The sequence below is a fragment of the Oryctolagus cuniculus genome, chromosome 9, assembly GCF_051225735.1.
Source record: "Oryctolagus cuniculus isolate XC-2025 breed Fujian yellow rabbit chromosome 9, ASM5122573v1, whole genome shotgun sequence".
Classification (NCBI taxonomy): domain Eukaryota; kingdom Metazoa; phylum Chordata; class Mammalia; order Lagomorpha; family Leporidae; genus Oryctolagus; species Oryctolagus cuniculus.
In genome coordinates this window covers 3,898,789-3,912,057 of record NC_142875.1, presented here as the reverse complement: position 1 = coordinate 3,912,057, position 13,269 = coordinate 3,898,789, and the positions used below count along the sequence as shown (strand labels likewise).

At 45.4% G+C, this 13,269-nt stretch overlaps 1 protein-coding gene across 4 annotated transcripts in view; it reads left to right on the top strand.

The window, feature by feature from the left end:
• The window catches only part of MYO16 (myosin XVI), a 693,372-nt gene that overhangs the window by 169,135 nt on the left and 510,968 nt on the right, over window positions 1–13,269 (top strand). For all 4 annotated transcript variants that reach the window (XM_070048580.2, XM_051849982.3, XM_089303408.1 and 1 more), the window contains exon 2: window positions 2,544–2,807. In XM_070048580.2, coding sequence (XP_069904681.2) covers window positions 2,582–2,807 — 226 coding nt within the window. In that variant the 5' untranslated portion in view covers window positions 2,544–2,581. The remainder of the gene's footprint in view (window positions 1–2,543; window positions 2,808–13,269) is intronic.

Sequence of the window (13,269 nt, the reverse complement as noted above, 5' to 3'; positions counted from 1 at the left end):
TCCCTTTTATGTAAAAGCACTTGCGTGTTAAATGCCAGGCTTCAGAGAACCAGCGAGTTTTGTTTTGTTTGTTCTTGAGCCTTTGTGGAGACGTATTTGACTTTGTCATTTAATCATTTCTTAGACAAGTCACAGCCTCTCTCAATTTTCTTTACTTGCACGCCACCGATGATCACATCAGTGCTCCTGGTGGTTGTGAGAATAGGTCATTGTGAAGTGTCAAGACAGACAGAAGTGAAGAAGCATTGTCATGACTTAGGACAGATTTCCCAGATGAAGTCGACTCTTAGTGTACGATACGGTCAGATACGGTCAGCCGCATTTTGTGTATTATAGTTGCTTCAACTGACTTGGAATTGGGATCATAGATATGAAGAGAACATATACACACTGTATGCGCGAATTGGATTCTAGAATTTTCAGTGCTTTAATGTTAATTTTGCTGACACTAAATTATAGTAAATATAAGTGCACATGTGGGGAGCAACTCGGACTAGACTGTTACTGGAATTAAGACTTATTCTATGCATCTGCTCTCCCACAATATGGCGCTGAGAAGGGAGTAACAACTTCTACACAGCTGCCTCTCGCCAACTTGAGTGATGACCTGCAGGAGCTGATCCTACTCCTGATTGGAGGAGAGCAGCGTACTCGGCGTGTGGGCAGCAGAGTTGGGATTGGTGGAAGAGGACTATAAAGGAGGAGAGAGACAACATGCACCAGGAACATCTATCTGAAGGAACATCTGAGCAGCCCCCGAGAGAGCCGGCCGGCGGTGTGCCGCTCCCCTGCCGAAGTGGGGAATGTGGCAGGGGGAACTGCCCTTCCACGGAGGTGGAAGGGATGGTAGCCAACCCGGGAAGAACCAGCAGCAAACCCGGGGAGGGCCGAGCAGACAAAAGAACAACGCAGGGTCCTGTGTCGTTCCTCCACGAAGACGGAGAGCGACATGCACAATTCTATTACAGTCGTTTAGGGTGGTGTATAGAGGAAATACCATCTTGAAAATGAGTATTTTCAGTCATATAACAGAAATTAAATTTTGACTACTATATTAGTAAAACAAAGACCATTACAGCTACAATCCTTTGCATGTTTTTGGTTTGCTCAGAGGAAAACGATCTGTGTGCCACCTCTCAGTGTTTATATGGAGCCACAGTTAGGTCTGTTAGAAATGATGACACTGAAGAGGAAGAAAAGGATTCAGCAATAAATATTTTTAAAATTAACCCGTAGCATTTTAAAAAATTGATAGCATGTATCTATTCTATTATATTGGATGAGCAGAGTCAACTTGATATGGAAACCCGGCTTTAGTACCATGTTCTCAAAGACTTCCTGCCAAAATTTAACATGTAAAACTTTATATATTCAATTTTACTCAGTTTTACAGAAGGAAATTAACACAATGGTAAACATTTAGATTTGGTACAGATTTAAAGGGGTAGGAAAAGATGAATTGTTGATAATTGTGTATATATATATATCTAATTCTATTCACTTTATTATCATTTTCTTCTCTATTTGAGTTTTTGTCTTTTTGTTATTCTGGCTAGAAGTTTATCTAATTCATTTATCTTCTCTAAAAACCAGCTTTTCATTTTGTTGATCTTTTGTGTTTTTTTTTTTTTTTGATTGAAATTTCATTTATTCCTGCTCTGATCCTTATTTCTGGCTTCCTACTGATTTGCGTGCTGATTTGTTCATGCTTTTCTGAGTTTTTGAGACGTATCATTAGATCACTTATTTGAGACATTTCTCCTTTTTTAATGTAAGCACTTAATGCTATAGTCATTCTTTTAATTCTGCTTTTGCTGTATCCCACTGGTTTTGATACATTGCATTTTCATTTTCATTCATTTAAAGAAAGTCGTTGACTTCCTTTTCATTTCCTCACTTACCCTTGGTTATTCAGTAGCATACTGTTTAATTTCCACATATTTGTGACTGTTCTTTTGTTCTCCCTGCTGTTGGCTTCTAGTTATATTCCTTTGTGATCTGAGAAGACACAAGGTGTGATTCCAATCTTTCAAAATTTACTGAGACTTGATCTGGTTTAATATATGGACTTTCCTGGGGGTTCCCCATGTGCTTGCTGATGCCAAGAACCTGTGTTCTGTAGCTGTTGGGAGAAGTGTCCAGGAAATGTCTGTTAGGTCCATTTGCTCAACAGTGTGGTTTGACTGTGTGGATGACGTCCACTGACGAGAGTGAGATGCTGAAATCACTCACTATTATTGTACTGGAGTGTGTCTCTCACGTTAGGCCTGCTGGCATTTGGTGGGTGGTCTTGTATTAGGTTCGTATATATTTAAGATTGTTGCGTCTTCTTTCTTACCGATCTTTTCATCATGGAATCTTGACTAAGACATCAGCTCTTTGTTCTCGCCTCAATGTGTAGAAAGGGCTTTGTATTTGCAGACCAACCGAACTGAATGAGTCTGTGATGATGTGTGGAGTAACAGGAAGTCCAGCATGCTCTGTAGTGCTGCTCTGTTGGTTGTAAGACCAGGTCTAGTGACCTTCCCGTTTGCTTCTTTCAGGTTGCTTTCAGCTATGTAAGGCTTTTCCATCCCATGAAATGGAAATTGACCAGTGCCTGTTGGAGTCCCTTCCCCTGGGCCAACGGCAGCGTCTGGTGAAGCGCATGCGTGGTGAGCAAGTCAGAGCCTACTATGAACGGGAGAAGGCTCTCCAGAAGCAGGAAGGCTTCCTGAGGAGGCTGAGGCATGGAAAGTGCCAGAAGGTTCACTTCCACCTTGCCGACATGGTGCAGGATGCGATCGTCCACCACAACGACAAAGAAGGTACCTGCCAGGGAAGGAAATCCTCTCCTGTGTCTGTCATGACCTGTCTTTGCTGTGTGTTGCTGGGGAGGAGAGAGGTAGACGTCCTTTTAAGTAGTAAAGGCGAGTTTATTTCAGCTAGTAACAACATGCAAGACCAGCTGATCTTTCCAAAGATCACCATTAAGAGTTGTGTCTTCTTGCAAAGGTGAAACATGTAAAATTTTGGATCACTCCCCATTGCTTGCAGTTGAGGCCAAAACCAGCAGCTGAGAACTCAGTCCAGGTCTCCCACCTGTGTGACAGGAACCCAACCCCTTGAGCCATCATCATTGTCTCCCAAGGTCTACATTAGCAGGAAGTAGGAGTTGGGAGCAGGAACCAAGTATTGAGCCCAGGCACTCCAGTATGGGATACAGCTGAATTTTTAAACGATTATAAATTTATTTGATAGCAGAGAGATCTTGCATCTCTTGGTTCACTCCCCAAACGCCTGCTGCAGCCATGGCTGAAGCCAAGAACTCCATATATGTTTCCCAATGGATGACAGGGACCCAAGTACTTGAGCCATCATGTACAGCCCAATAGAATCTCATTACCAAGAAGTTGGATTCGAAGCAGATTGCCTTGGACTTGAACCAGGCACTCCAACATGGCATCTGGGCACCCCAGGTGGTAGATTAGACTGTTGTGCCCCAAAACCCATCCTGGGATACAGTGGTCTTAACTGGCATCTTGACGACTAGAAAAATGCCTGCCCCAGGTATATTCTAACGTTTCCAAGAAACATTATGATTTGAGAAAGCATTCAAGTCATGAGGTCTAAATTAATGATTTTGTCTGCACATGCAGTAGGCATGGGTTTATGCTGTCACTCTGGTCATCAAACACCTGGAAGAGCTGTGAATTTTGCCCTCACATGTTTCCAACCTAATTAGAATAAGAATAGGAAAACTCAAAATACAACTTAATGCAATTAATGAACAAAAGTGAAGTCTCATAGAAGTATAATAGTCAGGCGATTTCGTGGAGAATATAATGTTTGAGAGATGCGGATTTTGATGGCTTCTATAACTTAAATATTTGAAAGTACAAGAGGCAGGCACTGTGTACTGGGCACTGCAGTGTGGGTGAGCAGCTACAGAGCACTGGGAGTGCCCAGGCACAGAGACTTGTGGGAACAGTGGAAGATGAGCAGGGTGGCTACTGAGGCCTTTTTAAGTTGAATGAGATTATGGGGGACATCAAGGTTTGATTTGAAGCAGAAAGCAATGGGCAGCATTGTGTGTTGTTCAGAAAGCTTATTTCTCTGCAGCCTATGATGCCTAGCAAAGATTAATGAGAGTTATTATCTATATGATGAACTAAAGGGTGAGGGTGAGAACTGGAGGCAAACATACCAACCAAGAACCTGCTGTGTAATTTCAACATAAGAAGAGTCAGCAGTGGGAATAAGAAGCAAAGAATACAACCTAGGGTCATATTCCATGGAAAAATGCTGAATTCACCAGATAGGTATTAGATCTTTATTATGTGAAGTGTGGAGGACAGTGAATGGATCAGCCCGCCTCTCTGATGCCCACTATCTAGTGTGGGTGGCCATGAATAACAAACGTTAAACACATGGTGTGCTGGAGGATGTCGGATGCTGGGGAGTGGGGGTGAGCCTGTCAGGCAGGTGCAAAGCCCTCAGGGCAGGAGCACCCCAGCCTGTTGAAGTCAGAACAGCAGAGGAGCAGTGTGAGCAAATGGGGGGAGCAGCCTGAGAGGAGCCAGCCCAAGTGGAGGCTGGGAGGTGCCCAGAGGGGTCTGGCTCTTGAGGGTGGGCAGCACTGAAGGCACTGGTGGGTTTTGCTCAGGAGAAAGCCTGAGAGATACCATTCGGAGTTGACTGAAGCGTTTTGAGGACAGAGGCAGGGCCACAGGCTGGGAGGCGCCGGCAGCAAGGTAGGCCCTACCTACAAAGACGCTGAGTGATCAGCCTGAGTGGAGGCAAGGCAGTTTCAGAAAGGCCCAAGAGCCCGTGGTGCATGGAGAGGTCAAGAACCTCCAACGTAGGGTGAAAGTAGAAGTGAAGGAGCCAACGGAGCCCTGCTGGGCTCGCATGCTGACTGACAGAAGAACCTGACCAATCAGTGGGGCCGCTGGAGGAGACAGGAGGTGCTGTGCTGGTTAAGGAAAGCGAGAACATGTAAGACGAAGCCAACTGAACAAACACAGGATGCAGAATACACAGGAATTCTACAGGCTTACGTGAAAGATGATACAGAAATAATAACGTAGAAGGATCAAATGTAACTGAGGGGTTTCAGAAATGGTCTGGCTTAGCCTCTGCATGACTGTATCCTCTGTGTGTTCCTTCAGTTTCTATTCATTTTTATTTTCTGAAATCTTCATTTATTTATTTGAAAGGCTGAGTTACAGAGAAAAAGGGAGAGGGCGAGGGCGAGGGAGAGGGAGAGAGAATCTTCCACCTGTTGGTTTACTCCCCATATGGCCGCGATGGTTGTGGCTGGGCTAGGCGGAACCCAGGAGGCTGGAACTCCATCTGGGTCTGCACAGGGACCCAAGCACTGAGCCGTCTTCCATTGCTTTCCCAGGTGCATTAGCAGGGAACCTGCATCCCTACAGGATGCTGGCAGCATCTTAACCCACTATACCACTGTGCACAATACCAACCCCACCTTCAGTTTTTAGGCTACAGTTTTTCCATCATTTGCCTGCACTAAAATTATTCCACATCTATATACAGAAAACATTTTGATACAATATTGTATAATATTATCAATAGGCATTTAGTATTTCTTGCCTAACTAAAATCTTCTGGCAACTGTACATGCCTGATAGGAGTACATTAATGCACATTTTTAAGTATAATAAATGATTGAGCATATTATGAACAGAAGGTTGTTTACATATGAATGTTAGTATAAAGACACTAAAATCTAAGCAAGTGTTCAGATTTGATTTTTCAGTTCAAAAGAATCAGGGGTAATGTTTCATTTGAATGATCTATGATTAGCTTTGAGTTTGGTTTTGTTGAAGAAATTGCTTTTTGTATATTTGATTTTTGAACAGCAATGGAGAGAAAGAACTGAACACAAAAGTTCAGCATTTATGCTTGATCTGGTAATTAATTTAATGTACTCAAAATGATAGGGAGAACTGGAAACAGAAAGGAATAATCAGCTCACATGTGAAGATACACATAGACACAAACTAATGTTCTTTGAGTGTTTACTACACACAACAGATCGTACACAAGTTTGTTAACTATGCATGAGGGGAAATTTCTGACAGTATTGAAGGAGAGCACCCCTAGAAGGGCAATGTGTGTGATTCCATGACTCGCAAGAACTAAACTCCATCGCTCTGAAAGCTAGTGGTGGCATCCAGTGATGAAATAGATGGATAACTTCCAGAATTCAACAAGAGTCTGTTGCCCACAATTATTAAACTGATAAATACGTTCCTGCAATGTAAAAAATACAATAGTTGGATTCTAATATTTCTTAGCTCAGGCGGCTGATTCAAAGCATCATTAAGTTGAGTGGCTGTGACATAAACAGCCCAGTGCAGCGGTTCTGGAGGCTGGCAAGTGCAGGGCCAGCTTGCCTGGCCTGCAGAGGGCGCCTTCTCACTCTGTCTGCCACAGCTGAGGGCACTGGCTGGTACCTCCTCCGTTCTAGTAAGGGCACCCATCTGTCCTGGGGTCCCCACCTGATGGCCTCATCTAATCCGAATCACCTCCTAGATGTCCCACCTCAGCGGTACTTGGGGGTGAGGGCTTCCTCCTGTGAATTTTGGTGCGAGGGGAAGTGGATAAACATTTGGGCAGTAACAGGGAATGTGTACGTTCATTCTGTTCTTGGACTTGGCCCAAATCGAGAAATACTATTATGTATGTCTTACTGCCTTTGAGTCTCTCCTGTGCTTGGGAAACTCCCTGTTGAGTGCACACACACCTGCCTAACCAGAGAAGCTAACGTGCATCCCACAGAGCCTCTACTGCTTTCCAGAGACGTGGCCAGGAAGAGTTTGCTGATTCATGGGCTGACATTTTCATTTGTCTTTAGGACACTGAAATAGTCAAAAGTATATGTTTATGCAATTTGGAAAATTAAAAAAAAAAAAACCTGCCTTAAGAAAAGCCCCTTTCCATTTAACTTACTGCTGAAGCTTCGCAAATTATGTATTTGTGTAAACAATTTGATCTCATATTTACAAGCACTATTATTGGCTTACTGAGTATAAAGAATCAAATGTAGTCTCAAAAGACAACATGTTTATGGTATTATTTATGCTAAGATTTGTAGCATGCCATCTGAAAGTATTTCAGGATCTTGTTTTCTTTCACTTTATAAATGTTGCAATTTTGTTAAGTGTAAATTTAGAATCCCTGATGCTTTATTGTTCTCTCCTGGGAGCTAATGATATTTTATTGTACACTTTGTCATTTTAATATGCTGCATTGATCTAGACTGTGTTCAACAACACTGTCCCTCTACGAGGAAAATTTGTTCTGAATTTTCTTATAGGTTGTTAATTCCAGCAAAGGAAAGAGGGAAGAGAGAGAAGCAGACTGAGTGGGGAGGGTAGAGATGGAGGAAGAGGTAGAGAGATTTTCACTGGGATACAAACTCCTCTGATGGAGTTGCCTCTTCCATATAGCTACTAGGTTTTGCTACTTAGTCAACAATAGTTTTTATTGAATGTGATGGCTCAGGTTTTTATCTGGCGCATTGCAGGAATCCTGAGCCCCGTGCACTTTGCATGGCTTCACTCCCTCATCCCTCCCCTGAGCCTATGTAGTTGGCGGGATGTTCTTCCCATGGTATGGGTGAGGAAAATGATCACAGGACCTGAAGTTCAAGGACCTCGCTCTTGTCCACAACTTCACTGTCTCTCAAACCCATTTTTGATGAAAGGTCATTGAACTGTGACCCCCACAAGTTGCTTTGCCAATGTTTTTGCCATTTGCCATTCCCTTCCTGGCTTCTGATGGTGCTCTCCGCCTGCAGCCAGGGACCAGAGGCAGGTGGAATGGGTTTCCATCAACTTTCCTGATCAGCACCTCCCCGCTCTCCTTTTTTTTCTGTTAGGAGTTTAAGATTATTTTTCTATTTGTGTGCCAAATGTTACTAGGGTCCTGTTTTATTCCAGCCACACAAAGAACCCGAAATGTAGTCACAAACCAATGAAAGATATCACACTTTTTGCCACCATTTTTTTCTCTTTTTTTTTTTTTTTAAAGATTTGCTTATTTATTTGAAAGTCAGAGTTACACAGAGGAGAGGGAGAGAGAGGGAGAGAGAGAGAGAGAGAGAGAGGTCTTCCATCCGCTGGTTCACTCCCCTGTAGGCCGCAACAGCCGGAGCTGTGCCGATCCAAATCCCAAACCAGGAGCCAGGAGCTTCTTCCGGGTCTCCCATGTGGGTGCAGGGGTCCAGGGACCTGGGCCATCCTCTACGGCTATCCCAGGCCATAGCAGAGAGCTGGATCGGAAGAGGAGCAGCCGGGACTAGAACTGGTGCCCATGTGGGATGCCGGCACTTCAGGCCAGGGTGTTAACCCGCTGCACCATAGCGCCGGCCCCCATTTTTTTCTCCTTTTAAAAATGTTTGAGGTAGAGGTGGAACTAGACAGCACACATCCATGCACTGGTTCACTTCCCAAGTCCTCACAGCAGCTGGGCCAGGCCAGAGCCTGACTGAGAACTGTGGGGAGCAACCGGACTAGACTGAGTTACTGGAATTAAGACTTATTCTATGCATCTGCTCTCCCACAATATGGTGCTGGGAGAGAAGTAAACAGCTTCCGCACAGCTGCCTCCAGTTCAACTAATAAACTGTAGGACTTGCTATTGATTGGAGGAGAGCAGCGTACTCGGCGTGTGGGCAGCCGAGTTGGGATTGGCGGAGGAGGACTATAAAGGAGGAGAGAGACGGCATGCACCAGGAACATCTAAGGGGAACATCTAGCTGAAGGAACACCCGTGCAGCCCCCGAGAAAGCCGGCCGGCGGTGTGCCGCTCCCCTGCGGAAGTGGGGAATGTGGCCAGGGGGAACTGCCCTTCCACGGAGGTGGAAGGGATAGTAGCCAACCCGGGAAGAACCAGCAGCAAACCCGGGGAGGGCCGAGCAGACGAAAGAACAGCGCAGGGTCCTGTGTCGTTCCTCCACGAAGAGGGGGAGCGACAAGAACTCACTTCAGGTTTCCCACACAGGAGGCAGGAATCTAAGTGCTTGAGCCATCATCTGCTGCCTCCAGGGGAGAGGGTTAGCAGGGAGGTGGCGTTGGCAAACCTAGGAACTTTGATGTGGGACGTGGTTGTCTTACCCACTAGGCTGAACGCCTGCCCCTGTACCACTATTTTTTTTTTTAACAGTGGACAGTGAAAGAGAGAGAGAGACAGAGAGAAAGGTCTTCCTTTTGCCGTTGGTTCACTCCCCAATGGCCGCTGTGGCCGGCGCGCTGCAGCCAGCACACCGCGCTGATCCGAAGCCAGGAGCCAGGTGCTTCTCCTGGTCTCCCATGTGGGTGCAGGGCTCAAGCACTTGGGCCATCCTCCACTGCACTCCCGGGCCACAGCAGAGAGCTGGCCTGGAAGAGGGGCAACCGGGACAGAATCTGGCGCCCCGACCGGGACGAGAACCTGGTGTGCAGGCGCTGCAGGTGGAGGATTAGCCTAGTGAACCACGGCGCCAGCCTCTGTACCATTATTTTAACACAGAATGCTTAGTAGAAAAGAAAAGATGATCTTGTAATAATGTGATATCTCTGCTGTTTCTCCCGATTCTCGGGTCCCTTGTCCTGTTTCCTTGGCGGATTCCTCCTGCCCTTGACAGAGGTCTAAGGCTGTGATCTGGGCTTTCTTCTCTTTCCACATGACATTCCCTAGAAGACCTCGTTTCCCATCCCTCACCTGCTCTAGGGATCCCTGATTGCCCGATTTCTCCTGTGCTGCAGTCCGTGTTTGGTGTCATGCTTCCTTTCTAACACACGTGTTTTGAGTTGGACCTCCATCCTGTACGCTTCCCAAACCCGAATCGCTGATCCACTGCTCAACGTTGGTGTTATGTCCCCCACTCCTATGGTCTTCCGGGATGCAATCTTTCTGGACAGGAGTCTTGAAGCTACTTTGACCGAGGTGTGATGTGCAAAGTGTCGGTGGTTACACCTCCTTGAGAAACAACTCTTTGTGTGCCACGCAGAGCCCTCTAAAAATAGCCCTGCTCCTGGCTCTCGCCGGCATTTGGAAAGTGAACCCGTGGATGCACGGTCTCTCTTTCTCTTTTGCTCTTCCTTTACAATAAATCGATGCATAACTACATCTTAAAAAAGAGAAAACATGGCAGTCGATAAGCAGATGTGTGATGACCATGTGAAATTGAAACCAGGGCCCTGCTACCTTTACAATGTTGGTCAAACTGATGGAAATGTAGCCAATCCTGAATCCACGTGAACATAATGGGGTGTGCTAGGTGCTAAGTACTCTGCAGGTATCAGTATTTCCAGGACTCAAAATTAGGAGGATATTTTGACCTGAAATGTGTGTAACTCTCCCCAAAAGAGTTGAATTCAATTGACATGAATATTCTGTAGACTGGATACATTGGATTTTAAGACAAATATACAGCTTCTTCTCACTTGACTGAAGAAACAGGAGAAAGAACATCCCCAAGGACAAGAAGTGATGATACATTGCTCTATGCTCCCGCCATGGTCTAGGAAGGGCTCCCAGCCTAAGCAGCGTGAGGGAGATGACAGCTACAGCACCATCGCCATCAGGACAGCTGCTCCCGGAGGCGGGGACAAGCAGCCCTCGGGGAAGCAGCTGTGAAGTCACCCTTCCTCTGACCAGCCCAGGAGGGGCAGGGTGCAGGACATGTAGCTGAGGTGTTGGTTGGACAGCTTTCTGGACCCAGAAGATGGCCTCTATGTGTTAGAGAAAAGCATGTGTTTTCCAGCTCCCTGTAGCATCCACATCAGAGACCAGTTGTCTAGATGTGTGCTCATCCCAAGCTGAGTCCAGAGATCCTAGGCCCATCAGACTTGCAGATGGCTGTGTCCACTGGGCTCTGATGCTTTCAGTAAATAAGTAGTGCAGGTAGGTAATTGAGGGGCTCATCACAACCAGCTATAAAAACAGGAAAGCTTGGGGATGAAGCTGAGGTTCTGTATGAAGTTAATGCATGCCTTAGTAGTTCACCAATACTAAGACATATTCCTGAGAATTGTTAATTATGTTAACTACTGTTTAGTCACAGTTTTAGTAGGTACTGTGAGAACAGCTGCAAAAAGAAGGGACCTATATGCTTTGCAAGCACTTGTGACTTAAATGAGATGATACACAGTTCATTAAAATAAAAAGCACTCGGTGAAAAGGAGTCGCAGTGGCTGTTCTCTGGGGTGAGGTGAGGATGATGCTCTGTTCTTTGGAAGAGTTTGTGATTTTATAGGAGGAGGGAGAGAGACTTTTCAGCTGTGAAATAAAATGAAAAAATAAAAATAGCTTGAGTGTGGCAAGAGAGTCTGAGGGGGTGGGCTTCTGGTAGGAGAGCATGTGGCAGAAGCGTTGCTAGGGTTTAGCACCCAGGGCTCCAGCTGTGGGGCTGGGTTGATGCTACCTGGCCAGGACGTCATCTCTGCTTCCCTCTGCCACCTGCAGGTGTGGACAAGAAGTGAGCGCCAGTGGGTTAGCACATACACAGCCTGTCAGCTGTGTGTCATGATACATTTGTCAGCTACTATTATGACATGAGAGGAATTAGGAGCTGTGATTTCAGCAGTACAGAATGGCTAACTAATGACCTTGACTGGTGCGTGATTCAAGGATCATCTCTGGGTGTAAATATAGACGGATGAAAGCACAGCTTTAGGAATGTTTTGGATAATCACGTTGCAGATGATAAACAGAGGCTGATGTTAGATGTATAAACGTGGAGAATTAATGTAATCGCGAGATAAAGAGAAGCAGGAACTGGATAGTGCCGTTGGAAACTGACGGGAAGGATAGAAGTCACCTGACAGAGCAGCACTGAGCAGGCGTTGCATCCGTTTTCTGCTGGGACCCTGTGCTGGTGGTTTCCTCGCGCACTTGGCATTTGACCTCCTTTCATCACTGTGACAAAATACCTGGCAAACTTTCTCGTGGTCTGGAGGTTCGCAGGCTAGCACCCAGGAAGCCTGTGGTGATGCAATGGTGGGCTTGATAGTTCTCCAGGGGGCAGAGAGAGCAGCAGGGCCCCCCAGCTTTATAGTCCACCCTCTTCTGGAACCACCTTCTGAAGGCACGCCCCCAATGGCTAAGCCCCGCCCCCTGGACCCAACTCCTCAATACTGTACTTGGATCAAATTTCCATCTCCCTAAAGCCATTAATTTATGATTCCAGGAACCCAATCCTTAGCACTTGGGCCTTTGGGGAATATTCAGTGTCCAGATTAATATCCAGGCCATTGCAACTCTGGGTTGTCTCATTCAGTCCCCACACATAATGCCGTGAGCTCCTCTACTGGGATAAATAATGTCCTCTGACCAAGACTCACGTCAGCCGGAAGCTTGTGAGGGTGGTTGTTTTTGGAAATAGAGCACTTTGACAGAGCCTCAGGTGATCACTGGCGTCACAAATAAGAGTGACAATTGTTAACAACAGGAGTCACTGTGCACTTACTCCCCATGTAGGATTTCTGTCCTTAATGTGCTGTACTATGAGAATTAATGGTAAAAATAGTCTTCAAACAATTCTTTATACTTTGTGTGTCTGAGTGGTACAAACTGTTGAAATCTTGACTTAGTATATACTAAGTTGATCTTATGTATATAAAGATAATTAAAAATGAATCTTAATGAAGAATGGGTTGGGAGAGGGAGTAGGAGATGAGATGGTTTTTGGGTGGGAGGGTGGTTATGGGGGAAAAACTGCTATAATTCAAAAGTTGCACTTAAATTTATATTTATTAAATTAAAAAAGTTTTCTAAAAATAAATAGAGTGAAAATTAAAAAAAAAAGAAATAAAGCATTTGGAGATGGAACTAAGTTATGGTGAGGTTGTACTGGTTTAGAGTGGATCCTAATCCAACTATTGATGTCCTTATTAAAAAGAGAGGGACTTAGACACATGCAAAGGGAAGACAGCAAAGTGAATATGGAGACAGAAACTGGAGTGAACCAGCTGCACACCAAGGAGAGGCAAGGAGAGAGGCCTGGTGCAGTTTCTCCCTCTCAACCTCCAGAGTGTGGTGGCCCTGCCCCTGCCTGTTTCAGTGTTCTGACTCCCAGGATTGTGAGAGAATAAAATTTATTTGAACTCACCCATTTTCTGGCAATTTGTTATGGTATCCCTAGAAAACCGACGCAGGCACACACAAGTACTGCCCAGGTTTAGAGATTAGGAGACGAGGGTTTTGGGAAGTCGAATGAATTGTTCAGGATCAGTACTCATACGTGATAGATTGGTTTTCAAGCCTACTCCATGGCCA